Source organism: Oncorhynchus mykiss, chromosome 19 (assembly GCF_057628025.1).
Source record: "Oncorhynchus mykiss isolate SJ-2025 chromosome 19, ASM5762802v1, whole genome shotgun sequence".
NCBI lineage: Eukaryota > Metazoa > Chordata > Actinopteri > Salmoniformes > Salmonidae > Oncorhynchus > Oncorhynchus mykiss.
The window spans coordinates 18,438,034-18,464,762 of NC_143040.1; the positions used below are offsets into that span (position 1 = coordinate 18,438,034).

The 26,729-nt window shown below is 44.8% G+C and overlaps 1 protein-coding gene across 4 annotated transcripts; it reads left to right on the forward strand.

Annotated features, from left to right (window-relative positions):
- Positions 1-26,525, forward strand: LOC110498437 (RING finger protein 150). Of its 4 annotated transcripts, XM_021575054.3 has the most exons (7): positions 1-775; positions 11,845-12,095; positions 14,927-14,998; positions 15,503-15,585; positions 15,843-15,939; positions 16,069-16,294; positions 22,944-26,525. In XM_021575054.3, exons 1-7 carry the CDS (start codon positions 319-321, stop codon positions 23,060-23,062), a joined length of 1,305 nt encoding a protein of 434 aa, XP_021430729.2. In that variant the 5' UTR covers positions 1-318; the 3' UTR covers positions 23,063-26,525. The 4 variants fall into 4 exon arrangements, 2 of the variants coding, with proteins under 2 accessions (XP_021430729.2, XP_090066480.1); XM_090210354.1 differs by lacking the exon at positions 22,944-26,525 and having other exon boundaries at positions 2-775; positions 16,069-16,620; XR_016488809.1 differs by lacking the exon at positions 22,944-26,525 and having other exon boundaries at positions 47-775; positions 15,445-15,585.
- The last annotated feature ends 204 nt before the right edge of the window (positions 26,526-26,729 follow it).

Consider the following 26,729-nt stretch of genomic DNA (forward strand, 5'->3'; position numbering starts at 1 on the left):
TATCTTCGTGATCCCCGCCCAGGTCACATGTTTAGAAAGCTTGTCCAGCTGACTGATAACAACATTGCAGGCCGGTCGCTTAGGTAGCAGTAGGCAGGGTGGAGAAGCACGCCTACAATCAACTGTTTAAAAACATTTCTGTCAACAACCAGAAGCTACCTTTAACCAGTTGGTTTGCTACATCACTTTTCAAGTATTTCAACTTCAGGGTAGTCCGAAATCGTAGTCGTCGAGCTTGGAAAGAGGGGAGGCTACCAGCGAGAGGCAGCTTTTAGGCTTGGTGGAGAGGGAAACACTCGCTATATCCTCGGACTGAACATGGCAATGTCCCTCATCCAAGCCTGCCGCAGTCTAGCTCTCTCAACATGGCTGCTATCCTTTTGCTTCGTGCATTTGCTGTGCCTGGACTTTACGGTGGCGGAGAAAGAAGAATGGTACACCGCGTTTGTCAACGTTACTTATGTGGATCCCGTGACTTCAGAAATCAAAACAGAGAAGACTGAGTGTGGAAGATATGGCGAGCACTCCCCCAAGAAAGAAGCAAGAGGGCAAGTGTTGATGCCTTTGCTTTTGCAAGAGCGACAAGCTTGCGACCCGAACGCTAAGTATCCCCTGCCTTATCAAAACAATGCTTGGATGGCGTTGATAGCTGCGGGGAATTGTACATTCAGAGATAAAATTCGCAACGTCGCTGCATTCCACAACGCATCTGCAGTCATAATTTATAACGTGGGCTCCACTAATGTCAACGATACCATAACAATGCCTCATCAAGGTAAACTACACTTTCGGGGGAGCAATTCATCAATATTTCAAGACTGTATGCGATGCACTGTATCACTTGTATGAGATACACTGTACGTGTCACTGTTGTGACTTAGTGACAGTTTACAAGTGCTCTGCCCTGTTATCATGTCGTTATGGCAATGGCACACTGTTTTAGGCTGTTGAAGACTGGCAAGGCATTCATGCCCGTAAGCTACAAGCTCAAAACTGTCAAACCCATTATTATATATTGAACTAATCAACAAAGAAGCACATTGTCCATTTGCTGCCAGTTGTGCCTACAAGTGCAAATCATAACAAGATGTAAGCTCAATGCAGTCCTCAAACCCTAAACCATTTTGATGTGTCATTGTCTCTCAAGACAATTGTTTGGTGAACTGGTAATGTATTGCAGCTGTTTATTTTTCAACAGTAAACCGGCATCCCTCTTCCTTCCTCCTAGCTGTGTGATAATGATCAATGAACAACTTTTCTCCTCAAAACTAGATTTTGGATTGCAGGCCTACCTTTTTAAGGGAATGGGCCCATTGTGTAAAATATAAATGTTGATATTATGCTGCATAGCCCATTCATGAACTCACCATGACCCTCTGGGAGTTGTATCCACCCAGCTCCTATAGACTATTGATGCATGTTTCTGACTGCATTGGGATAGATCATCAGTCAGGCTCTGATATCCTACACATTCCCTATACATTTTAGCCTATATCTAATTGTAATGCATATCTAAATCTTGCTGATTCTGAACTGGGCCAAATGTTGAGTCAGGGATTGGCATGGTACTGGCTCAGATCAGGCTGAGGCTGTTGTGTAAACTAAAGAGTTCTCCTGTAATTTCTCTCTCCGGCTCATTCTTGACCGCATCAAAAATCTGACCTCACTTCGCTCCCTGTCCTTCTTCAGCACTGACAACTGACCAGGTGAAAGCCAGCCTCATGATGAGCTTCCACCATTATTGTTTTCACTTGTCAGGTATGTTCCAATCAGTGCAGATGAAGGGAGATTAAGAGAGAGATTATTATTATTATTTTTTTAATACAATTTAGAGCCTGTCTCTCCTGCTCTCACCCTGAGCCATGTAGGAAAGAATCAAGGACAAATAGGAGCAGAAGGGACAGGAAGTAGGAGGATTTTAGTTTTGGGTGGACATAAATATTAATGGAAGACGGATTTAGCACAGTTATGTTTTCAACCCAAAATTATTTACATTTTTGGGTTGTAAAACTGAGTCCTGCTTTGCAAGAGATCCAAATGGCAATCCATATTGGTACAGCTTCTGTCAACTTAGTGTGTGTGCGCATGTAGAAGAGTGTTTGTTTGTTTTCGTAAAACCTACCCAATTCAATGGTGACACTGAAGTAACATAAATACACTTTGTGTATTAATGGGGTCGACAGACTAATTCAAATTTACTAATTGAGTCATCTCTGTTTAGCCTTGGCTTGAACATCTACAGAAAGCGGCGGTTACTATGACAACTTTTCTGATTTCTGATTTCGTGGCGTGCTTTTAATTGAACTATCACAAGGTAGTGATGGGTGGACATGTTTAAGACGAGCCAGCTTGGAGAGTCTGTCCATGGGAATATCTAAGTCAGCCATTTCCCCCCAAGCACATTCAATGGACATTTTAATCAGTTGGGTATGTTATCCCTCAGTCGAAGGTGTTTCCGTCTGGTCCGGGTCCAATAGTGGAGCCAGCAGTGAAGGCTTTAACAGAGAGAACTGGCGTTAACTGGCTGCCAAGTTTCCACTGTAGACTGCGCTCTTTCATATCTAGGCTGGTTAGGCCACCCTAGCTCTGCAAGTGACAGTTTGGTGGTGGTGGGCTCTGGCCACTCTAAACTCTTTTACCATCGCTGCAAAGGAAAAGATCTTAGGAGAAACCTAGGGTTCGGGCATCTTATGAGTCCGTCCTACACGAAACACCCTCCTCTCCTCTCTATCCATGATCATCCATGATCCCATACCTTCTCTCCACATTCCTTATCTTTTCACATGCAGTCTAGTTTTCATATACAGTACCTTGGAAAGTATTCAGACCCCTTGACTTTTTCCACAATTTATTACATTACAGCCTTATTCTAAAATGTATTAAATATTTAGTTTTCCTCAGCAATCTACACTACCCCATAATGACAAAGCCAAACTTGGGTATTTAGAATTTATTTTTAGCAAATTTATTACAAATAAAAAACACCTTATTTAGATAAGTATTCAGATTCTTTGCTATGAGACTCAATTGAGCTCAGGTGCATCCTGTTTCCATTGATCATCCTTGAGATGTTTCTACAACTTCATTGGAGTCCACCTGTTGTAAATTCAATTGATTGGACATGATTTAGAAAGGCACACATCTGTGAATATATGGTTCCACAGTTGACAGTGCATGTCAGAGCAAAAACCAAGCCATGAGGTCGAAGGAATTTTCCGTAGAGCTCCAAGACAGGATTGTGTTGAGGCACAGATCTGGGGAAGGGTACCAAAAAATGTCTGCAGCATTGAAGGTCCCCAACAACACAGTGGCCTCCATAATTCTTAAATGGAAGAAGTTTGGAAACACCAAGACTCTTCCTAGTGCTGGCCACCTGGCCAAACTGAGCAATCGGGGGAGAAGGGCCTTGACAGGGCTCTAGAGTTCCTCTGTGGAGATGGGAGAACCTTCCAGAAGGACAACCATCTCTGTAGCACTCCACCAATCAAGCCTTTATGGTAGAGTGGCCAGACTGAAGCCACTCCTCAATAAAAAGCAAATTACAAGGTTCTCTGGTCTGATGAAACCGAGATTGAACTATTTGGCCTGAATGCCAAGTGTCACATCTGGAGGAAACCTAAGACCATCCCTACGGGGAAGCGTGGTGGTGGCAGCATGCTGTGGGGATGCTTTTCAGCGGCAGGGACAGGGAGACTTGTCAGGATTGAGGCAAAGACGAACGGAGTAAAGCACAGAGAGATCCTTGATAAAAACCTGCTCAGGACCTCAGCCTGTGGTGAAGGTTCACCTTCCATCAGGACAATGACCCTAAGCACACAGACAATACAATGCAGGAGTGATTTCGGGACAAGTCTCTGAATGTCCCTGAGTGGACCAGCCAGGGCCCAGACTTTAACCTGATCGAACATCTCTGGAGATACCTGAAAATAACTGTGCAGCTACGCTCCCCATCCAACCTGACAAAGCTTGAGAGGATCTCCAGAGAGGAATGGGTGAAAAACTCGCCAAATACAGGTGTGCCGAACATGTAGCGTCAAACCCAAGAAGACTTGAGGCTTTAATCGCTGCCAAAGATGCTTCATAAAGTACTGAGTAAATGGTCTGAATACTTATGTAAATGTGATATTAATGTGTTTTTTAAATATACATTTGCAAAAATTCTAAACCTGTTTTTGCTTTGTCATTTTGGTGTATTGTGTTTAGATTGATGAGGGGGAAGAAACGATTTAATCCATTTTAGAATAAGGTTGTAATGTAACAACCTTTTGAAAAAGTCGAGGGGTCTGAATACTTTTCGAAAGCACTGTATGACTGACGTGTGTGTGTGTGGTTGCCCACATGCGTTTTGAGTTCGGCTACACTCCTTTGTCTTTACTGTAGCTCTGTTTACTGAGACAGATCATGTTAATGGATTGAAACTAAACGAACCATGTCTGTGTCTTAACACAACCTGACTGTGCGACTGGTTTCACGATGTGCTGTAAAATGTAGCACCCTCCTTCACAATGGGTTGACAGGTTATACACTACCTATCACCCTGTTAGCACGCTGCCAAACTGCGTTAGCCTGCTGCAAAAGCACTGACACACCTCCTCCAACCAATACAGAGTGGTGTCTGTCTGTATGGGCATCCAAGCTGTGCAGGTGATCGGGTTGCATGAGGGTTGGCATTAATGGAATGGTTACCATTGCTGACGTTTTGCCTTCTTTTAACTGAGGATTACGCCATGTGGACTAAAACAGGTCATTACATTCATATAAACCCCTTTGTTCACATTCACTGGCAGTCTCTGACAGATTCCAAGCCCTATCTGCATCATCTCCTGGACTGGACAGGAGCATGCTGGCTTCTAATGGGGAAGTGAGGAGAGATGATGGAAGGCCCTACCAGATTCCTCAGACACATGGGGCCAGCCGAGGAGAGGGGTTTGAGGGGCGGGTGGCCACCCCTGGCGAGCTCTCTGAGACCCCCATTGGGTCCCTCCCTGCTTGGCTGGCACAGCCCAGGAGATGTGTCTGTTAAGGCGTCAGCATTCTTCAGCTTGGCTGGCGCCGAGCTCGGCTAGGTGAACCGAACAAGTGTGCTTGTATATTACCTTAAAAGACCCTCGCTTGAAAAATTAGAAAAAAGCGGCAATAGTATTGTTTGTCAATTTTGAGACGCCATAGCCAGTATGCACTTCTTCAAAATAGTCCAAATTAATCTAAGATAACTCAAGGAATCTGTTATTCATTTTGAAGATTTTGCTGAGGGGATCTTAGTCTCGCAATTTTACATCTAACTAAGATGTTTAATTGTATTTTTTGCATGAAAATGAGTCATCACTCGTTGAATGACAACAAATACTTTATTGAAGAATCCCTATTATTGACCAATCACCGACAAAGGGGCGTACGCTTCGGCTACTGACTTCGGCTTGCCTCCAAAGAATTTGTTGTATGCCTGAACTGAAGTGAACAAAAACGTCACAAAAAGTCGACATTATATATGCACTAACTCTTCCAAACTATTTTGACTGGGAAGCATGTGGATACGAGCCACACCACACACACACATACCCTTCCTGCTGAGAGGGTACATCGGGCCGGAAGTCCCTGGGTACCTACGGAAAAGAGGAGACTGTGCTATTTCTGGGGCTGCTAAGACTCATACTCCCAGCCCTGAGACGAACAGACAGAGATGGGGGGGGGGAAAGAGAGAGAGCAATGATAAGGGAAAGGGGGACTAAAAGAAAGCGAGAGAAAGAACAGTCCTCTCAGTGAGCCAACAGAAGTGGACTGTATCGGCCAGGGTAACCGAGAGCCAAGAATCTCGTTCTCTCTCTCTCATCTTAATTAGGTTGGCCCCACCTGTGACAAAGAACGTATACAAGGCCTTTTTGTATGAGAACACTCAGACCTCTGTGTGGACAGGACACATATGAATCCTATCAGGGCTGATCTTTATGAAAGACTAGACATTTGCAGTCTGGCTTTTATATGGAGGGAGAGCGATGTGGAAGACATTTTCTGAGAGCTGGAATTAATCACTAGATTTCTGTATGAAGTGGCTCCCTTCCCCTGCCAGATCCTTTCAGTTTTTCTTTCCTGACCATGGTTTTTTAGGCAGTTATTTTGTCGGCCATCTTGGCTATGCAAATTTCGGTGGCTACATGTATTAATTATTTAATAATTAACACCGTTGATATTGAATGAGGATTTGTGCTGTTTAATTACAGCTAACCAAATACTATTATCCACTACACAGCAGGTTATGCTGCCCTCAAGGCTGCTAGCAAAAGCTAATCCTCAGCAGCACTAAACAGGTTAGCGCCCTTCCTCTAAAAATCAACTGCTCACTCGCTCTCTATTCCACCAGGCTTGCCTTATTATGCACCATCGTGGCTTATTATGCACCATTCTTGCTAAAGGGTGTCCACAAAGAGGAGAGATTTTGGACCAGTTCAGCCTCTGTCGGGCCATCGGTTGATATTACACACTGCTTTGATTTTTAGAAGCAGCTATTTCGGTTTTCTTGTTCTTTCTCTCTCTCTAAATGAAATGGATTCGCCAACTACTTGCAGACAGTGGTGATAACATGTGTATGACATCTTGCCCCTTGTGGAATATCTTTGTGTCTGTATTCTTGTCCCCTTCATCTGGGTTGTAATTTCTAGCCTGGTCCAAGATCTGTTTGTTGTGTCTTGCTAACTCCTATGGTTATTGACGTGACTATGACCATAGGAGTTGGCAAGACAGCACAAACCAGTCTCTATGTAATCCAAAATCCCACCCAGATGGTAAAGATGGCTAAAACCTTGAGTCTACTCTGCACTACCTACTTAAGATCTCATACCCAGTGTGCAAAAGCAGCTTTGCAGATGTAGAACTTTGTCAATGTGTTCCCTTACCATGGCCATATTGTTCTCAAGGCTCATAGAGGTGAAGAAGTGAATCCACTCCTTGAGGCCATGTGTTGCTACTAATCTTTTGTCATCCATGTTGGATTGTGCCCTCATGTCCAGATGTTTTTTTTTTTTAATGCATATCAGTTGAGCGTTATCTGGTTAGGTTAGCAAGCCCATGATGTTTTTTTGAAGCTGTGTAGCGTCTGTCAGGGTGTAGGGCTCAGTGTTAACATAATAGTATTAGCAGCCGTGAGATCTGTTTACCGTGCACACACAGCCTTGTTTTTCAGTCGGTGATTGTGCCGCTGATTGCATTAAGAGTGGCTACCGTTATGTATGAACAAACCACGGTGCTGCTGCAATGCGCCTTGCTTTGTGTAAACCATATTTGCAGGATAACACAGTAGCCTCCGGCCTACTACCCATTGTGCACTGTTACGTCACAATGTGATTTAGGCCCCGTCTATGCCAGGACATTGGCTCCAGAGCTCTTCGTTCCTGATGCGCTTATTTCGTTAGACTGCTATGTATTATTAGATTTAGTCTACTCGTTGTAGTTTTTTGGAAACAATTAGGCAATCTGAAGCCGAAAAAAGCACACTGCCAGTAGCCCTTTAAGCCTATGAGAAAAAGCTTAAAAATGGCAGCTTTTGGACCCATACGAAGAGTTGGGCTAATAAAGATTATTATTATGTAGATTATCTGTTGATCTGCTCTCTTTTCTCCCCATAAACCTGTGGCTGTATGTCTCTTACGACGAACTAGTTACATATGGAGATTTATGAGCACAATAATGCATTGCGGCCTTTCCCATATGAAATGTGTGCTGTCCATGGGGGATCAGTCCCTGCGTCACACACACATACCTCTGGGTTTATTTCCAGGATCGCGGCATGAAACTGGGCGCCATGGCGACCGACCGAGAGTACAGAGAAACAAGTTGTATTCTGTCTCCTCCATCTCTTCCCTCTGTCTTTTGACTACCCTCTTTCACCCACTCTAATTTGACCTATTCTCACTGTTAGACCCGTACAGATGTGAGTCATGCAACTCTGCCATGGAAAATTTGCATGCCGTATCCCATAGGCGGAGTGTGAGTTTCAGGTTTGGGGAATCAAATTTTCACCAGAAAAATGCACCTTTTATAATAAAGCATTCCATGCATCATCATATTTGCAGACTTATGTAAAATAGCATACTATTCCTAATGTGAAGAGTAGATTGGACAGTCGTAATTTAGGCTAATAATATAACTTAATCATTGAATGCATGGCTGTAGGCTATATCAGATACGTTTCTTCTTTCTTTGCACAGGAACATTTTGACCTTTTATGAACACATGTCATGCAATTCTACTACACTTTATATGACTGGAGACATTAGCAGAATCTTTTTTTAATACGACAAAAATGACAAAAGTAGCCTACTCTGCTGACACTGACAAACAGATCAATTAAAACGATGTTGTCTGATCCATCTGATCGTCCTATGAGAAGGGTAGACACATACAATTATGACGTTCATCTAACCTGGAGGAGGAAATTATTGTAGCACATACCCAACCATGAAAGAGTGAATATGCGCACTCACCGGGAATATGACAAACTTTCGGCTGGTGCTAATAAGAAAGGCTGTACTGTTCACTCAATTAAATTGAGAATTTTGACAACTAAAAGACAGATTAGTCTTTTCATTGTCTTTTCTTTACAGCAATAGACATTTCCATTCCAAGTTATGTTTTCCTTCAATTGGATTTTGAAATATTGCGATATGCCTGGCTGGGCTTCTACTTTTCACTGACATTCGCAACTCAACAATCATCTATGTGGCTATTTGCCAGGCGCTGCCCAAATTGCGGCGCCTTCTGACTGTAGGCAATGCGTTTTTTACATTTTTTTTCACTTTTATTTAACCAGGCAGGCCAGTTGATGCCAAGTTCTCATTTACAACTGCAACCTGGCCAAGATAAAGCAAAGCAGGGCGACACAAGCAACAACAGAGTTACACATAAACAAACATGCAGTCAATAACACAAAAGAAAAGTCTATATACAGTGTGTGCAAATTTAGATGAGGTAAAGCAATAAATAGGCCATAGTGGCGAAATAATTACAATTTAGCAATTAAACACTGGAGTGATAGATGTGCAGAAGATGAATGCGCAAGTAGAGATACTGGGGTGCAAAGGAGCAAAAAATAATAATAATAACAGTATGGGGATGAGGTAGTTGGATGGGCTATTTACAGATGGGCTATGTTCAGGTGCAATGACCTGTGAGCTAATTTGACAGCTGGTGCTTAAAGTTAGAGAGGGAGATATGAGTCTTCAGCTTCAGTGATTTTTGCAATTCGTTCCAGTCATTGGCAGCAGAGAACTGGAAGGAAAGGTGGCCAAAGGAGGAATTGGCTTTGGGGGTGCCCAGTGAAATATACCTGCTGGAGTGCATGCTACGGGTGGGTGCTGCTATGGTGACCAGTGAGCTGAGATAAAGCAGGGCTTTACTTAGCAAAGACTTATAGATGACCTGGAGCCAGTGGGTTTGGTAACGAATATGAAGCGAGGGCCAGCCATCGAGAGCATACAGGTCGCAGTGGTGGGTAGTATATGGGGTTCTGGTGACAAAACTGATGGCACTGTGATAGACTGCATCCAATTTGCTGACTAGAGTGTTGGAAGCTATTTTGTAAATGACATCGCCGAAGTCGAGGATGCAGAGGGTATCCCACAATGCCCTGTGGCTGGCCGGGCTGCCTGGGCGGCGGTGGTGGCCGAGTGAACGAGCATCTCCTTTAGAAATTACTGATAGATGGAGTGAAGAAGTGAAGCACCCTGGGGCTTCTGTGTTCCTGTGTCTCCGCACAGACGCCACGGTAACAAGGCCGCAGAGTACTAGAGGAAATGATGTCACCGAGTTCCAAAGGCTAATGAGTCACTTAGGCCCTTGACGACACAGACATCATCCCACATCAATGTGTGGCTGCAGATGGAGTGTCCATGAAGTGTAATCTCTTGTCTGGGATTTTAAACCACTCAGGCACCTCTGATAGGCTATACTTCCTATCTATCACTCTCACCTCACCTCCCAATGCTTCAGTCAGTGGTAAAAGTGTGTCTGTGTCCGATAGACAGGTAGGCAGTACATACTGTAGCTGCAAGTTAAGGCACTCGGAGTCTTGCCTCGCTGAAGCTTTTTGGCCTGCTCCCTATGAACGTGAATGGCGACCATTTTGAAATCTTGAGGGGAGTCGATTGTGTTATTTAGTGTGTTAGCTTAGGACTTAGCCTACTTGAAGGATATTTTATCACTGTAATTATAATTTTCTGTGTGAAGAAAGGGTATATTGAAGCTCTAGTATCTTTTGGTGTGACGGTTGAGGATTGTGTGAAGTGTCAGGTCACAGGCCATAGGGGGCTAGATGAGAGGTGAGGATGAGAATAATGTCTGGTGGGAGGCCCTGTCAGAACTTGCTAGTTTCAACTCTGAAAGGAGTTAACTGAAGTGTTAAAACACAACTTGTTAAAGTGGCACTTCTGTTGTCCATGACCTTGATAACATTCAACTCAACAACCTTCAACTCTGTTGTGAAAGTGTTAAAATATCCTACAATTGTCCACTCTGTTGACTATCTGGTGGTGTGAACTAATGGCTTTGCTATGAAATTATGTTCCCTTGTAGAGTGTCTGGGGTGTGTGTGTTGTACTTTGTTTGACCCTAAATGAGCTACCGATCAAACCTTTTTAGTGGCAGCTGGGCCTGACCTAATTGTCAATTGGACTGTGTTATCAAAGCGGTCTGGTATTGTGACACCAGGGACGTGAAATGTTCAAAACGTTGCTGATAGAAATGTCAGCTAATGAATAGAGCTGATATGATTCCTTACTCTGTGACAGACAAGTCATTTCTGTTCGACAGATACAGATTTGTTCTAAATCTGTAACGTTTACTCCCTTCTGAACAGGGCCACAGGGCTCTGACCCAGACATGGAGAGTCAGGGGTTTTGTTTTGTTAGCTCTGCGTCCTGTCTCTGCCTGAATGAACTCCCAGTAGGCTAGCCTAATGCTAATTACTCACTGTGTTCTACAGACAGTGTTCTGTGAATACAGGTTATTTATAGTTTAGCTCAACCCTGATACACAATAGGGGTCTGATACCTCCACAGAGAGGTTTACAAATGAATGCCACATGTTGCAGATCTCTGTCCTATACAAAAAAAAATAATTGGCACATGAAATATGTAGGTTGTCTCAACAGATCCTTTATTAAGTTTATTTCCAATGAACTACAACATATTTACAGTAGTTGGTTGGATACATAGTTTTTTTTATTATTATTATTTTTTTCTCCCCAATTTCGTGGTATCCAATTGTTTTAGTAGCTACAATCTTGTCTCATTGCTACAACTCCCGTACGGGCTCGAGAGAGACGAAGGTTGAAAGTCATGCGTCCCACACAACCCAACCAAGCCGCACTGCTTCTTAACACAGCGCACATCCAACCCGGAAGCCAGCTGCGCCAATGTGTTGGAGGAAACACCGTGCACCTGACAGGAGTCGCTGGTGCGCGATGAGACAAGGATGTCCCTACTGGCCAAACCCTCCCTAACCCGGACGACGCTAGGCCAATTGTGCGTTGCCCCACAGACTTCCCGGTCGCGGCCGGTTACGACAGAGCCTGGGCGCGAACCCAGAGTCTCTGATGGCACAGCTGGCGCCCTTAACCACTGCGCCACCTGGGAGGCCTGGTTGGATACATTTTGTAGCAGCTGACTTCTTGACTTCCTACCAGCCTGGTGTTGTGTGATTTAGAAAATACAGTGCCCATCTCCAAGAGGCCCGGGTTTCTCTGTTCTAGAAATGTCTCCCTTTTGCAACTTTTAACAAACCGGATAAATATTTGATTGACTTTAGCAACGACTGCTCTTCTTTTTGTTCACCTGGAAATTCCTATTCCAACAGGTACGGGGGATATCGTGGCGATCATGATTCCGGAACCCAAGGGTCGGGAGATCGCTGCTCTACTAGAACGCAACGTCACGGTGACCATGCACATCACCATAGGAACGAGGAACCTTCAGAAGTATGTGAGCAGAACGTCGGTGGTGTTTGTCTCCATCTCCTTCATTGTCCTGATGATCATCTCCCTGGCATGGCTCATCTTCTACTATATACAGCGGTTCAGATACGCCAACGCTCGCGACCGCAATCAGGTACGGTTCACTGTACAGACACATGAATGTAGTCACTTGTACACCCCCCCAAATAACAATAACGAGGCTATATACACGGGGTACTGGGTCAATGTGAGGAACATAGTGAGTGTAGCATTGTAACCAACCGTCTGAAGGGATTATAACATAAAGACATGGTTGGTAATGTCATCCTACTGTATTTCAGTGTGTTGTCTCTGATAACACACACAGGTTGTCTGCTACTATAAACAGGGGGTACTGGGTTAATGTGAGGAACATAGTGAGTGTAGCATTGTAACCAACCGTCTGAAGGGATTATAACATTAAGACATGGTTGGTAATGTCATCCTACTGCATTTCAGTGTGTTGTCTTTGATAACACACACAGGTTGTCTGCTACTATATACAGGGGGTACTGGGTTAATGTGAGGAACATAGTGAGTGTAGCATTGTAACCAACCGTCTGAAGGGATTATAACATTAAGACATCAAATCAAATTTTATTTGTCACATACACATGGTTAGCAGATGTTAATGCGAGTGTAGCGAAATGCTTGTGCTTCTAGTTCCGACAATGCAGTAATAACCAACAAGTAATCTAGCTAACAATTCCAAAACTACTACCTTATAGACACAAGTGTAAGGGGATAAAGAATATGTACATAAAGATATATGAATGAGTTATGGTACAGAGCGGCATAGGCAAGATACAGTAGATGGTATTGAGTGCAGTATATACATATGAGATGAGTATGTAAACAAAGTGGCATAGTTAAAGTGGCTAGTGATACATGTATTACATAAAGATGCAGTAGATTATATAGAGTACAGTATATACATATACATATGAGATGAATAATGTAGGGTATGTAAACATTATATTAGGTAGCATTGTTTAAAGTGGCTAGTGATATATTTTACATCATTTCCCATCAATTTCCATTATTAAAGTGGCTGGAGTTGAGTCAGTGTGTTGGCAGCAGCCACTCAATGTTAGTGGTGGCTGTTTAACAGTCTGATGGCCTTGAGATAGAAGCTGTTTTTCAGTCTCTCGGTCCCAGCTTTGATGCACCTGTACTGACCTCGCCTTCTGGATGATAGCGGGGTGAACAGGCAGTGGCTCGGGTGGTTGATGTCCTTGATGATCTTTATGGCCTTCCTGTGACATCGGGTGGTGTAGGTGTCCTGGAGGGCAGGTAGTTTGCCCCCGGTGATGCGTTGTCCTCACTACCCTCTGGAGAGCCTTACGGTTGTGGGCGGAGCAGTTGCCGTACCAGGCGGTGATACAGCCCGACAGGATGCTCTCGATTGTGCATCTGTAGAAGTTTGTGAGTGCTTTTGGTGACAAGCCGAATTTCTTCAGCCTCCTGAGGTTGAAGAGGCGCTGCTGCTTTTGGGTGGACCAATTCAGTTTGTCTGTGATGTGTCTGCCGAGGAACTTAAAACTTACTACCCTCTCCACTACTGTTCCATCGATGTGGATAGGGGGGTGTTCACATCGATGGAACAGTAGTGGAGAGGGTAGTAATGGTTGGTAATGTCATCCTACTGTATTTCAGTGTGTTGTCTCTGATCACACACAGGTTGTCTGCTACTATATACAGCTGTTCAGATATGCCAACGCTCATGACCGCAACCAGGTATGATATGACCGTAATGACAGCGTAAACTAGCAGTTTGACCACAGTATGAACATACTTTTTCTATATCTATATGTAGAGCAGTTGCTTTTCTCTGAGGTGACTCGTCTACTCTAAACCTTTCCCTGCTTTTTCCATCCAGAAATGAAGGCCAAAATTAAAAATAGCGCGACAGCTGTGTTTGCTAGTGGAAACCTGTTGGACCGTCAACCGTGTAGTCCTGTTGGACCGTGTAGTCAATGCACACACCGTGGCCCACACTCTTACAAAAAAAGGTGCAATCTAGAACCTTAAAGGTTGCAGGGAGAATTATTTTGGTTCCAGGTAAAACCATTTGGGTTGCATGTGGAACCCTTTCTACAGAGGGTTCTACATGGAACTAAAAAGGGTTCTTCAAAGGGTTTTCCTATGGGGACAGCTGAAGAAACCTTTTTCTAAGATTGTCCGATGTTGACACAAATGTTACAGACAACCACATGGGTTGTCAAGGGGAATGGGCACCATGGTGACAATTTTTAGATTTTTCATACCTGCTGGAGTTGAATTATGATTCACTCCAAGAACTCGCCAGGCCTGAAACCACAAATCTGTTTTCTGTTGATGTCACAATGACATTCCTTGATGATTGATTGAGAGCAGCTGTGGGCAGTGGCCTGGTCTGATGCAGTTCTTTTCCACAGTGAGAGTAGACCTAGATAGTGAGGGTTAACAGCCTACCTTTCTCTCAATGTCTCTTAGTATTTATCATCCACTCAATCTCTCCCTCCCTCATGCATTTAGCTCTCTATCGTTCCCTCCCTCTCTTTTTCTCTCTCTTTCCTTTTTTTCGTACCTTGCACAACTCAGTGACCTGACTCGCCCTGTGTTTTCTGCTCTGGTCTGCAACAAGGGGTTAACTGTCAGCTCAGAGACGCTGCTATGTCAACATCACTAAGCGACTGTTCATCCTGCCGCGTTAAAACATTACACAGCCTCTCAGAACGTCTCCTTCAGATCTATTAACCAGTAATATGGTCCACCATGGTTCAGATGGAGACAGTGCATCTCAGGCCCTTTCTCTAACCTTGAAACGTGTCCATTCCTTGCCTTGTCAGTGGTTATTGGATATATAGGAAATTCCAGACATTCTTTTCTCTCTTTTGGGTTGCCAGGTTGGGTTGCTTATCTTTCCCCCACCTTCTTTGTTGTTCTTTGATCTTCTATGAGCAGAGACGTCTCGGAGACGCAGCCAAGAAGGCCATCAGTAAGCTCCAAGTACGAACCATCAGGAAAGGAGACAAGGTACACCTGGCTACGTTCTTTACTAACCTCTTCTATGATGTTGGATAAATGTGTTACGAAGGTTGTTATGAATGATACTGCCACACTCATAAAGGTTTCATGACTGGTTTCATGAAGGGGTTATGAATGCCTTATGTATAGACCCTCTTCAAGTAAAGTGTTTCCAAAACCACCTATTTAAGTAGCAGTGATATGACCTTGATTGTAGGGTTCTAAACCGAAGCGAACCGTTTCCCCACGCTCCTGCTAAGCGCAGCATTTGGTAATGAACCTCCATCAGCCCAATGATAATGACTGACTCGTTTTTATTTTCTGTGTGTGTGTTTAAATTTGAATGAATTATACAGGCTGCATGGCTTGTGTGTGTGTGTGTGTGTGTGTTTAAATTTGAATGAATTATACAGGCTGCATGGCTTTTGATCCGTTCTGCTTTATTCACCTTCCAGGAAATGAAAAGGAGACTAGACAACCAACCAAATGTCTCCTGTGTGTTTGGTGTTCTAGGAAACGGAGTCTGACTTTGACAACTGTGCTGTGTGCATCGAGGGCTATAAAGCGAATGATGTTGTTAGGATATTGCCGTGCAGGTACGACAGCCTCTCCCATTTGTCAGTGTAACTAGAGAGAGCAGACACCCATTACTATCATTGTCTCCTATAGATCATGTGTTGCAGTAGGTCTATTGGGAATGATTGGTAGTCATTAATATGCCACAATAATTTACTGTTCTGTACCTGAGAGCATATGTAGAGCATGGTGAGTGATGCTATGTTACCAAGGAGACTGTTACTACGGATGACATCATCAAGGCTGTGCGTGTTCGTGTGTGTGACTCTGTCCTCAGGCACATCTTCCATAAAAGCTGTGTGGACCCCTGGCTTCTGGACCATCGGACCTGTCCCATGTGTAAAATGAACATCCTCAAAGCGTTGGGAATACCAGTAAGGAGTTTCTGTCTTTCAACATCTATCCATCTCTCTTTCATTCCCAACCCTGATCCTGGAGAGATTTTATTTTTGGAAAGTTTTTGTTTTTTGGAAACTGTTTTTGTTTTGATTGATTGATTTCAGCCCAACTTTGACTGTGGGGATGACATTCTGCCAGACTATGAGATGTCCGTGGGAGGCCCGCCCACCAACGCAATCACAGGGGCCAGAGACATCACGGTGAACGGGGAAGAGAGCTCGGTGGTGCTGGACACGGTGGACATGGACAGGACTATAGGGCTGCCTCAGGTCTACCATGACGCCTACGAGACACTACCACAGGCTGGGGACAGCCGACACATCGCCAGCAGTGAATATAGACGCACACCTATGCACCTACCCACACACACCTACACATACACACACACACACACATACACACACACATCTGCACATCAACACACACACAAACAAACATATGCAAATCAACATACACACATATATACGCATATACAGTGGGGCAAAAAAGTATTTAGTCAGCCACCAATTGTGCAAGTTCTCCCACTTAAAAATATGAGAGGCCTGTAATTTTCATCATAGGTACACTTCAACTATGACAGACAAAATGAGAGAAAAAAATCCAGACAATCACATTGTAGGATTTTTAATGAATTTATTTGCAAATTATGGTGGAAAATAAGTATTTGGTCACCTACAAACAAGCAAGATTTCTGGCTCTCACAGACCTGTAACTTCTTCTTTAAGAGGCTCCTCTGTCTTCCACTCGTACTCACACCTGTATTAATGGCACCTGTTTGAACTTGTTATCAGTGTAAAAGACACCTGTCTACAACCTCAGTCACCCTCCAAACTCCACTATGGCCAAGACCAAAGAGCTGTCAAAGGACACCAGAAACAAAATTGTAGACCTGCACCAGGCTGGGAAGACTGAATCTGCAATAGGTAAGCAGCTTGTTTTGAAGAAATCAACTGTGGGAGCAATTATTAGGAAATGGAAGACATACAAGACCACTGATAATCTTCCTCGATCTGGGGCTCCACGCAAGATTTCACCCCATGGGGTCAAAATGATCACAAGAACGGTGAGCAAAAATCCCAGAACCACACGGGGGGACCTAGTGAATGACCGTCAGAGAGCTGGGACCAAAGTAACAAAGCTTACCATCAGTAACACACTACGCCGCCAGGGACTGAAATCCTGCAGTGCCAGACGTGTCCCCCTGCTTAAGCCAGTACATGTCTAGGCCCGTCTGAAGTTTGCTAGAGAGCATTTGGATGATCCAGAAGAAGATTGGGAGAATGTCATATGGTCAGATGAAACCAAAATATAACTTTTTGGTAAAAACTCAACTCGTCGTGTTTGGAGGACAAAGAATGTGGAGTTGCATCCAAAGAACACCGTACCTACTATGAAGCATGGGGGTGGAAACATCATGCTTTGGGGCTGTTTTCCTGCAAAGGGACCAGGACGACTGATCCGTGTAAAGGAAAGAATGAATGGGGTCATGTATCGTGAGATTTTGAGTGAAAACCTCCTTCCATCAGCAAGGGCATTGAAGATGAAACGTGGCTGGATCTTTCAGCATGACAATGATCCCAAACACAACGACCAGGCAATGAAGGAGTGGCTTCGTAAGAAGCATTTCAAGGTCCTGGAGTGGCCTAGCCAGTCTCCAGATCTCAACCCCATAGAACATCTTTGGAGGGAGTTGAAAGTCCATGTTGCCCAGCAACAGCCCCAAAACATCACTGCTCTAGAAGAGATCTGCATGGAGGAATGGGCCAGAATACCAGCAACAGTGTGTGAAAACCTTGTGAAGACTTACAGAAAACGTTTGACCTCTGTCATTGCCAACAAAGGGTATATAACAAAGTATTGAGAAACTTTTGTTATTGACCAAATACTTATTTTCCACCATAATTTGCAAATAAATTCATAAAAAATCCTACAATGTAATTTTCTGGATTTTTTTTTTTCCCTCATTTTGTCTGTCATAGTATACCTATGATGAAAATTGAACTTGCACAATTGGTGGCTGACTAAATACTTTTTTGCCCCACTGTACATTTAACACACTCTCTCACACACACCTATGCTTTGGTTCCAGCACTAACAGAACTTCTTCAACTAACCTGTACTTACTCAACACAAACCAGTGAACTCACACCAGAACACTCCCCCATACCTGTCATGTTCAGAGCTGTGCTATGGTGGGATATAAGAGGAGTACTGTATTCTGAAATAGACCACAGTGTCCTCTCTGTCTCTGCTGTATTGGCGTGGCTTAGCTAGCCCAGGGCTGCTGTACTAGCGTAGCTTAGCTAGCCCAGGGCTGCTGTACTGGCGTGGCTTAGCTAGCCCAGGGCTGCTGTACTGGCGTGGCTTAACTAGCCCAAGGCTGCTGTACTGGCGTGGCTTAGCTAGCCCAGGGCTGCTGTACTGGCGTGGCTTAGCTAGCCCAGGGCTGCTGTATTGGCGTGGCTTAGCTAGCCCAGGACTGCTCTACTGGCGTGGCTTAGCTAGCCCAGGGCTGCTCTACTGGCGTGGCTTAGCTAGCCCAGGGCTGCTCTACTGGCGTGGCTTAGCTAGCCCAGGGCTGCTCTACTGGCGTGGCTTAGCTAGCCCAGGGCTGCTCTACTGGCGTGGCTTAGCTAGCCCAGGGCTGCTGTACTGGCGTGGCTTAGCTAGCCCAGGGCTGCTGTACTGGCGTGGCGTAGCTAGCCCAGGGCCAGAACTTGGCCGTCAGCCACCTGCTTTAGTGTTCCCTGAATCCAGTCCCTGGCCAGAGCAGGAGAGAAGGAATAGTGCTCCCTTTTTTCAAAGTCACAAGCTAACCCAAATGCATTGGCATGGTTTACATACGTAGCATCAGAGTATGTTTTAAGGTTGTCGTGCTTGCTATTAGCAACTTATTAGCATAAGGCACTACAGCACTGAGCCATTGATAGGCACATTGTGTTTTTTGAGTTAGCCTGTTTGTTTAACAGCTGGTTAGCACATGGAACTTATTAGGCGGTGTGTGTGTGTCTGCCTGCAGTCGGCCCAGAGAGTGGGGCAGGAGTGTGTTGACGCTGGCGTGGCCCACTTCCTGTCCTGCCCACCGTGCTGAAATTCCACCTGCAGTTGGCGGGGCCTCCGACCAAAACGCTCGCCTCTCGAGTCTCTTGTGCCAATGGAACAAGTTAATGCTGCCTTTGTGACCGCGTCTTATTAGCTTCCTGAGGCCTCTACTGTACCTTAAAGACCTGGTAAACACTTTGGACAGCGTCAACCTGCTAAGCCCCTTCAAAACATTAGAAAACTAGGGAGAACCTTGTACCTTTTTTTCCCATAACACAAGCCGACTTCTTGCGCTCCCATGAATGCCAGTCAATGTTCTACCTTCAAGGTAGTTGAACACTTTTTACACTGCGTTTACATGCCTGTATGTCTTTCAACTGTGCACAGCTTGTCCCCTTTTCGAGCCTTGGCATTGCTTGTCACACCTACCTTTGTGTTAAATATGAGCTTTCTCGGTTCCATCCCGGAGCGTATTCAAAATCCCCCACCTGCTGTTTATTTTAAGCCCCAGGATGGATCTGCGATGTCAGGGAGAGTGATTTGTGGGTTGCGCAAAATGCAGAGCCCATTCGGGCTGAGTCATTGCTTATGGAATGGCACGGCAGTACTGCCACTCTAGGCCTTTAGCCTTATTGTAGTCTGGCTGTCACCAGCACGACAGCTTACTGCAGTATAGGCAGTAAAACAAACTTGGCGCGCACTGAGGGGGATGACATTTGGGGTAAGGAGAAAGAAAGCTCCAGGCCCATATTCACAGTGTCTCGAAATAGGAAGGCTGTACATATAATGGTATTTACTACGATCTAAACTGCAAAACTGATCCTAGATCAGTACTCCCCTCGAAGAGTAACACAGTATGTCTTAGGGGTACACTACTAAGTAGGAGGAGTTAGCCAGCTGACTTTGATAAACAACCAGAAATAACAGTTTATTTTCTGGTTCAGTAGGAAAGCTAAGTTTAGAGATGTGTTTTTGGTTGTTGGCTCAGTTAGACCATGCCCATTTGAAGTTTATCTTTATTAAAAAAACTATAAAGATATTTCAGAATATTCAGGCAAGTTAGATGGTTAACTCCTTGAACCTGCTTTGCATTATACCTCTCCGATTTGAAGTGACAACTAGCAGAGCTGTTCATGTTGAGTCATACAGGACAAATAAGCCTCCACGAAGCTGTCATACCAAGTGCTCCTGGTCTTTCCTATCTGATAAAATTGTTTGATCACACTAGTGATGTTATAATAGATAGGTAGCACTGCTAACAGGTCTGGTCTGTCAGCCTGGCTTCTAAGACAGGGTTCTGGCTCCTCCCAGGGATAGCTTACTGGACACACATCAACCCATCTGGAGGGGTTGTCATGGTTACAGGGACAGGCACACACTTTCTTCTTTTCTCCCCTCCCTCCACTTTCTTCCTTTCTCCCAATAACATTCAGACTGTCAGTTTCTCTCCTTATCAATCTCCCTCTTTTGCTTTCTCTCTCTCTCTCTCTTCCTTAGACTAGAGCTACTGACTCTCTCCTAACGCAAGCCTTAACCTCTCCTCCTCTCACATCTCTCTCTCTGTTCCTCACCAGTCTCTCTCGCTCTCTCTCTCTCTCTCTGTTCCTCACCAGTCTCTCTCGCTCTCTCTCTCTCTCTCTGTTCCTCACCAGTCTCTCTCTCTCTGTTTCTCACCAGTCTCTCTCTCTCTGTTTCTCACCAGTCTCTCTCTCTCTCTCTCTCTCTGTTCCTCACCAGTCCCTCTCTCTCTCTCTCTCTGTTCCTCACCAGTCTCTCTCTCTCTCTCTCTGTTCCTCACCAGTCTCTCTCTCTCTTTCTCTCTCTCTCTGTTCCTCACCAGTCTCTCTCTCTCTCTCTCTCTCTCTGTTCCTCACCAGTCTCTCTCTCTCTCTCTGTTCCTCACCAGTCTCTCTCTCTCTCTCTCTGTGTTCCTCACCAGTGTCTCTCTCTCTCTCTCTCTCTGTTCCTCACCAGTCTCTCTCTCTCTCTCCCTCTCTGTTCCTCACCAGTCTCTCTCTCTCTCTCTCTCTCTCTGTTCCTCACCAGTCTCTCTCTCTCTCGCTGTTCCTCACCAGTCTCTCTCTCTCTCTGTTCCTCACCAGTCTCTGTGAATAGCAGCTGGCATCACTTAGAGCCTGAACTCCTGCTGCTATGCCAGAGCCTTGCAGGGTACGCCTTCAGACTCCCAGCCCTCTCTCTCCCTCCCTCCTTACCTTTATATAACCATGACAAAATGGAGCCATGGACAGATAGGATTGAACTGTTATATATTAGTATTATGTTGGCATTTACCTCCTTGAGGATGCAGCTCATGTTTGGTGCCTGCTTGCGACTTGTATGGTTGTAAAATTGGTTCCACTTTCACTAAGTAATTCAAATAGCTTATGCCAGTGTATTTGGAAATGGATGATGTGTAATTAACACACACACACACACACACTGTTTAGTTCTGTTGTGTTGGTTGTCAAGTGAGACTAATTATCAGCCCGTCACACAGTCTGTGTTCTTCCTGCATCAATTAGCTGGGAGTTAATGGGAGTTCTGTTGTTTGTTTGTCGCGGCGCTAACTAGCTCACGGTGCCGCCTGACAACCGCCCCGAGATGAAGGATCTGATCTATCAGTGTTCTGCTGAATTGCCGTGTTGCAGTGACAGTTTGCGGTGCACGCCATGCCCGCCAGCGTAAACACCGAGCGCTGTCTGTTAACTTATTACGGTTATCCTTCACTTTGGACCGTGCTACAGCATGTTGCCAAAAAAAGGCCTGATTTGCTGCAGGAAAGAAAGACAGGAGTGGTGTTAGTCCATAGGGAGCATATGTGAAGTAGATTGATGGTCCCCTGTACATCTCTAGTGGTTTTCTATTCATCTGACTGTGTAGCGCTGCTATCTCCTAAGGCCCGGTGTAGCGCTGCTATCTCCTAAGGCCCGGTGTAGCGCTGCTATCTCCTAAGGCCCGGTGTAGCGCTGCTATCTCCTAAGGCCCGGTGTAGCGCTGCTATCTCCTAAGGCCCGGTGTAGCGCTGCTATCTCCTAAGGCCCGGTGTAGCGCTGCTATCTCCTAAGGCCCGGTGTAGCGCTGCTATCCCCTAAGGCCCGGTGTAGCGCTGCTATCCCCTAAGGCCCGGTGTAGCGCTGCTATCCCCTAAGGCCCGGTGTAGCGCTGCTATCCCCTAAGGCCCGGTGTAGCGCTGCTATCCCCTAAGGCCCGGTGTAGCGCTGCTATCCCCTAAGGCCCGGTGTAGCGCTGCTATCCCCTAAGGCCCGGTGTAGCGCTGCCATCCCCTAAGGCCCGGTGTAGCGCTGCCATCCCCTAAGGCCCGGTGTAGCGCTGCCATCTCCTAAGGCCCGGTGTAGCGCTGCCATCTCCTAAGGCCCGGTGTAGCGCTGCCATCTCCTAAGGCCCGGTGTAGCGCTGCCATCTCCTAAGGCCCGGTGTAGCGCTGCCATCTCCTAAGGCCCGGTGTAGCGCTGCCATCTCCTAAGGCCCGGTGTAGCGCTGCCATCCCCTAAGGCCCGGTGTCGCGCTGCCATCCCCTAAGGCCCGGTGTCGCGCTGCCATCCCCTAAGGCCCGGTGTCGCGCTGCCATCCACTAAGGCCCGGTGTCGCGCTGCCATCCCCTAAGGCCCGGTGTCGCGCTGCCATCCCCTAAGGCCCGGTGTCGCGCTGCCATCCCCTAAGGCCCGGTGTCGCGCTGCCATCCCCTAAGGCCCGGTGTCGTGCAGTCTGTCTTTAGTCAAGTGGACATCACAGCACTTACAAAGCAGTTTACATCTCGTCAGGTTCCCTACTATGCCCTCATCAGTTGCCTCATCTTGTCTCTTCTCCTGCACATTAACCGTCATTTTGGGTCCACTCAGGTTTACTTGTATCACCCTCTCTTTAAAAGGTGACCACCATGTTGTGTCTGTGCTGACCGGTCTCTCTCTCCCTGCAGGTGAGCACCAGCCCCCACTGAGCAGCGACTCGGACACCTCCCTTATCTTGGCTGTGGAGGTGGGTCTTTCCGACATGGAACTCTCCCTCGGGCATGACCGTGACGAGGTCAAGTCCTGAGCCAATCAGAGCCAAGTAAGAAGGAAGCTCACGGGTTCGACATGGAGATGAGAAACGGGACCAAAGGGGCAGCGCCTGGCCCCCTGATGGGAGGTAGTGGCTCCAAATAAATAAGAAACAAGCAAGCAATAGAACCCATAGCAGTGCAACGCACCTATCTGTTCCCACTGCCTCATCTACAGGTTCCTCCTGTCCTGCCTCCCTTTTCTGACTGCTGTCACGTTCAGTACCCATGGAAACCAGGCAGCCAATCACAGCTCTTGTCATTAGCCTCTGGACTGGGGGTATAGTTTAGCACCTGTGTTAGTTGTCTCCATGTCACCATCACTTTATTGACTCTTTGGACATGTGACATTTTGATTTCTTTCTACGAGATCATCACTGCCAACGTATTCCAGAATGAAACACGGAAATCTTTACACCTCGTTATAGGAATATCTATTTATACTGTGTATGGTCAATATAAGCCTCCTGCAGCATGGGCTTTGAGTGTCATAAACAGTTAGTGCGTGTTCTGAGTGACCAGCATTTACATGTGGTAAACTTGAAGCTGATGTTTTTTCACCACCTCTGCTTGAAATAATTTCCATAACATTCAACGCTGTTGGTATTGTAGCATTTATACTATGCACATGTTGTCAAGCATTTCTGAATATCCGATTGTTAAATTGCATCCTTATCCTTCATTTAGGGGTCTTTAGGACCATCGTTTAATTCCACTTCTGAAGTACTGTACACCATGTGTTGTGGGGACCAACTACGAGTTTGTTTTACCACACCAGTTGACAATCACAGCCCACGGTAATGGAGATTTGCAGTGATGACGTCAGCTACAGCCCTGTTTCAAACTGCTAAAGCTTTATTAGCACCGCCAGTAACACCGCACAGGAGGCAATAGTAGTAGCTGTTTGTTCATGAAGAACAGATGGGAATTTAATTCCATTTTAATGTCATGTCATCTCCCAGTCGAGCCACCCAATAGCATGTGGTGAAATCTTCTGTTCCCTAACATAACGTGTGTCTGCAGGTCTGTGCATTTGCTCTGTGCCAAGTTCTTGCAGTTTTAGTTTTTTGTATTGATGTTGCTTCTGTTTCTAGAAGCCAAAGCAAGATGGCATTGTGGATGTTGTTGAGTTCACCCATTGGTTGGATAGTGAAAAGCACATCGAAGTTGTCTGTTGATAAAAGTAAATGACATTTGACTATATCTGAACTCGGTGTATTAGATAGCCCCTAGTCTGAGACATCCCAGACCTAGGGCAACCGCACTAGTATGCTGGAACATTGGTACATTGTGGGAAGCAACTGGCCCATCTAGAGAGACTAGATAGCCCCTAGTCTGAGAAATCCCAGACCTAGGGCAACCGCACTAGTATGCTGGAACATTGGTATATTGTGGGAAGCAACTGGTCCATCTAGAGAGACTAGATAGCCCCTGGCGAAGGAATACCATGCATTGGTTGTGGCTTTGGTTGACTGTGAATTCATTATGAAAGAGTTGACTAAACCCTGTTGCAGATAGTTTGTACCTCTTAGTCATTTCTTCTGAGGATAAAACTTTTTTTTTCTTCCTATGATGAATTTCAAAATGGCAGTTTTTTTTTGTACATTCGTCGTGTAGGGAAACGAAAGTCTGACGAACAGCATTTATTTTAGTATGAAAATAAGTTTATTTTTGTAAGAAAAAGAAAATGGAGGTATATGTTTACAGTCCAGGAGAAATGGAGTAAGAGAATATTTGCCTGGTTTCAATAGCTCACTGGTAATGCTAATGCATTTTGAATTACATGTATTAATTCATGGTTTGTCTTTCCTCCCCTGATTTTGATTACTGCTCTGTAATTGTATCAAAGGCCATTTTTTATTTGAGTTTGATTCCTCTCTCCTTTGGAGTCCCCTCAAGGTTCTCAACACATTCATTTATTTACAAATGTGTACTCTCATCCTTAACATATGATAATCTTATATTACTTTAATATGCAACTTAGATTCGATTTTCGATTTTAAAATCTGCATGAAATGGCACAAGGCCACTGTTGTCATCGAGCATCTACTGCATTTCTCTTCCTTACTATGCGTTCGTTCATTTAATCATTGGTTCCTTTAGGCCGCCAACCAATCAACAACCAATCAACTCCCAGTTATGTAAGAAGCTCATATTACCCATAACCCCCACATGTCCATGTCAATTAGAGAAGGATTACAGAATCTATGGAATTAAATCAGTGATGGGAACTGCACGGTATGGGAGAAGGGAAGAGAATGGGGATTGAGTCATGGAGGTGTTAAGTGCGCCACCATAACTCGTGGTATCCTTGGCCAGAATACTAGAGATCCATTAAAATATGGTAGTCCCATTTAGCCTCTCCACACACAGCTCTACAGTTGATACTATGGTCTGAGGGCCCTAGAAACAACTAACAGTATTTGATATCCCTCTGGGGGTTGGTTTCACACACACACACACCACACCACACAGTTTCCATGTGCCCATTTGTTTGTATTGCACAGGGGGACAAGATAAGAGGAAGCAATTAAGCTCTGGGGGCATTTTGTACCAGAAGGAGGGTTTTGATAGATGCTGATTGTAGTGTGTGTGTGTGTGTGTGTATGTGTGTCTGACATCTTCACTTGTGTGAAGCCAGAACATTTAAAAGCCTTTAATTGCTTCCTGTTTCATGTAAGGGGTTGTGTTTAATTGACTTCACTTCCTGAAAGGTCATTCTATCATTCTCAAACTTCTTACGTCCACTTATTCCAACAACTCTTTTTTTAAATGACCATGAAGAAGCAATGGCCTTGATTTGAACGTAATTTGAATGAATATCTGTGATATTCGTAATGAACACTTGTAGAAACCGGGGTGTTCTTCCAAATATAAAGTAATGAATGCACATATTATAATCTTATAGTAGGTTATTGTTTACCCCAATGATGGTATAATTATGTCAGGTATACATAAAATTACATAATAGAAACTCATCATTTAAATATAGCTTTTAGTTCTCTGTCTTTAACTGGTTGTGTACCAGTTGTGTACTACCTAGAATGCACTTTTTCACTTGAAGGAGAGTTCTGTATACTACAACGAAATGGCACAAAACATCTTTTGAATACGGTTGACCTTAAATGCGGTTGACAGTTGACACGACCATGTTTTTAAGAGAGAGGGCTACAATATTGGAAATGGCACGTTACATAATTGTCACTGTATATGTGCTGTTTAAGAGTCTGTGTTATTTTATCTAGACTTGTATACCAGCTGTGGGTTTGGGGAATGTTACGAAAATGTTGTATGCTATATCTAGCAGAACTCTACAGTATTGCTATTTTGTAATATAGAGAAATATGTAAATATTTTTGGCAGTGTTAATGATATACAGTACAGTTCTTTAGTACAATGTTGCATGTGTGTCAGTCAATGATTGTGAGGTACAATACATTTTATTGCAAGTTTTTCCAACTGTGGTGAAGCTGTCTGGTTTCTATTTCGTTATTGTCGATCATGTTTATGTCAACCCTCTCTGATACCGTTAGGGTGAGCCAATGCTATTGAAATGATTTATTCTGACATTATTCATTGGCCAATATGTAAATGGCCATCATATGTTCCAACGATATAAGCTGGTCTCTGCTGTTTCGTTACGATATGCACACTAGCACACTA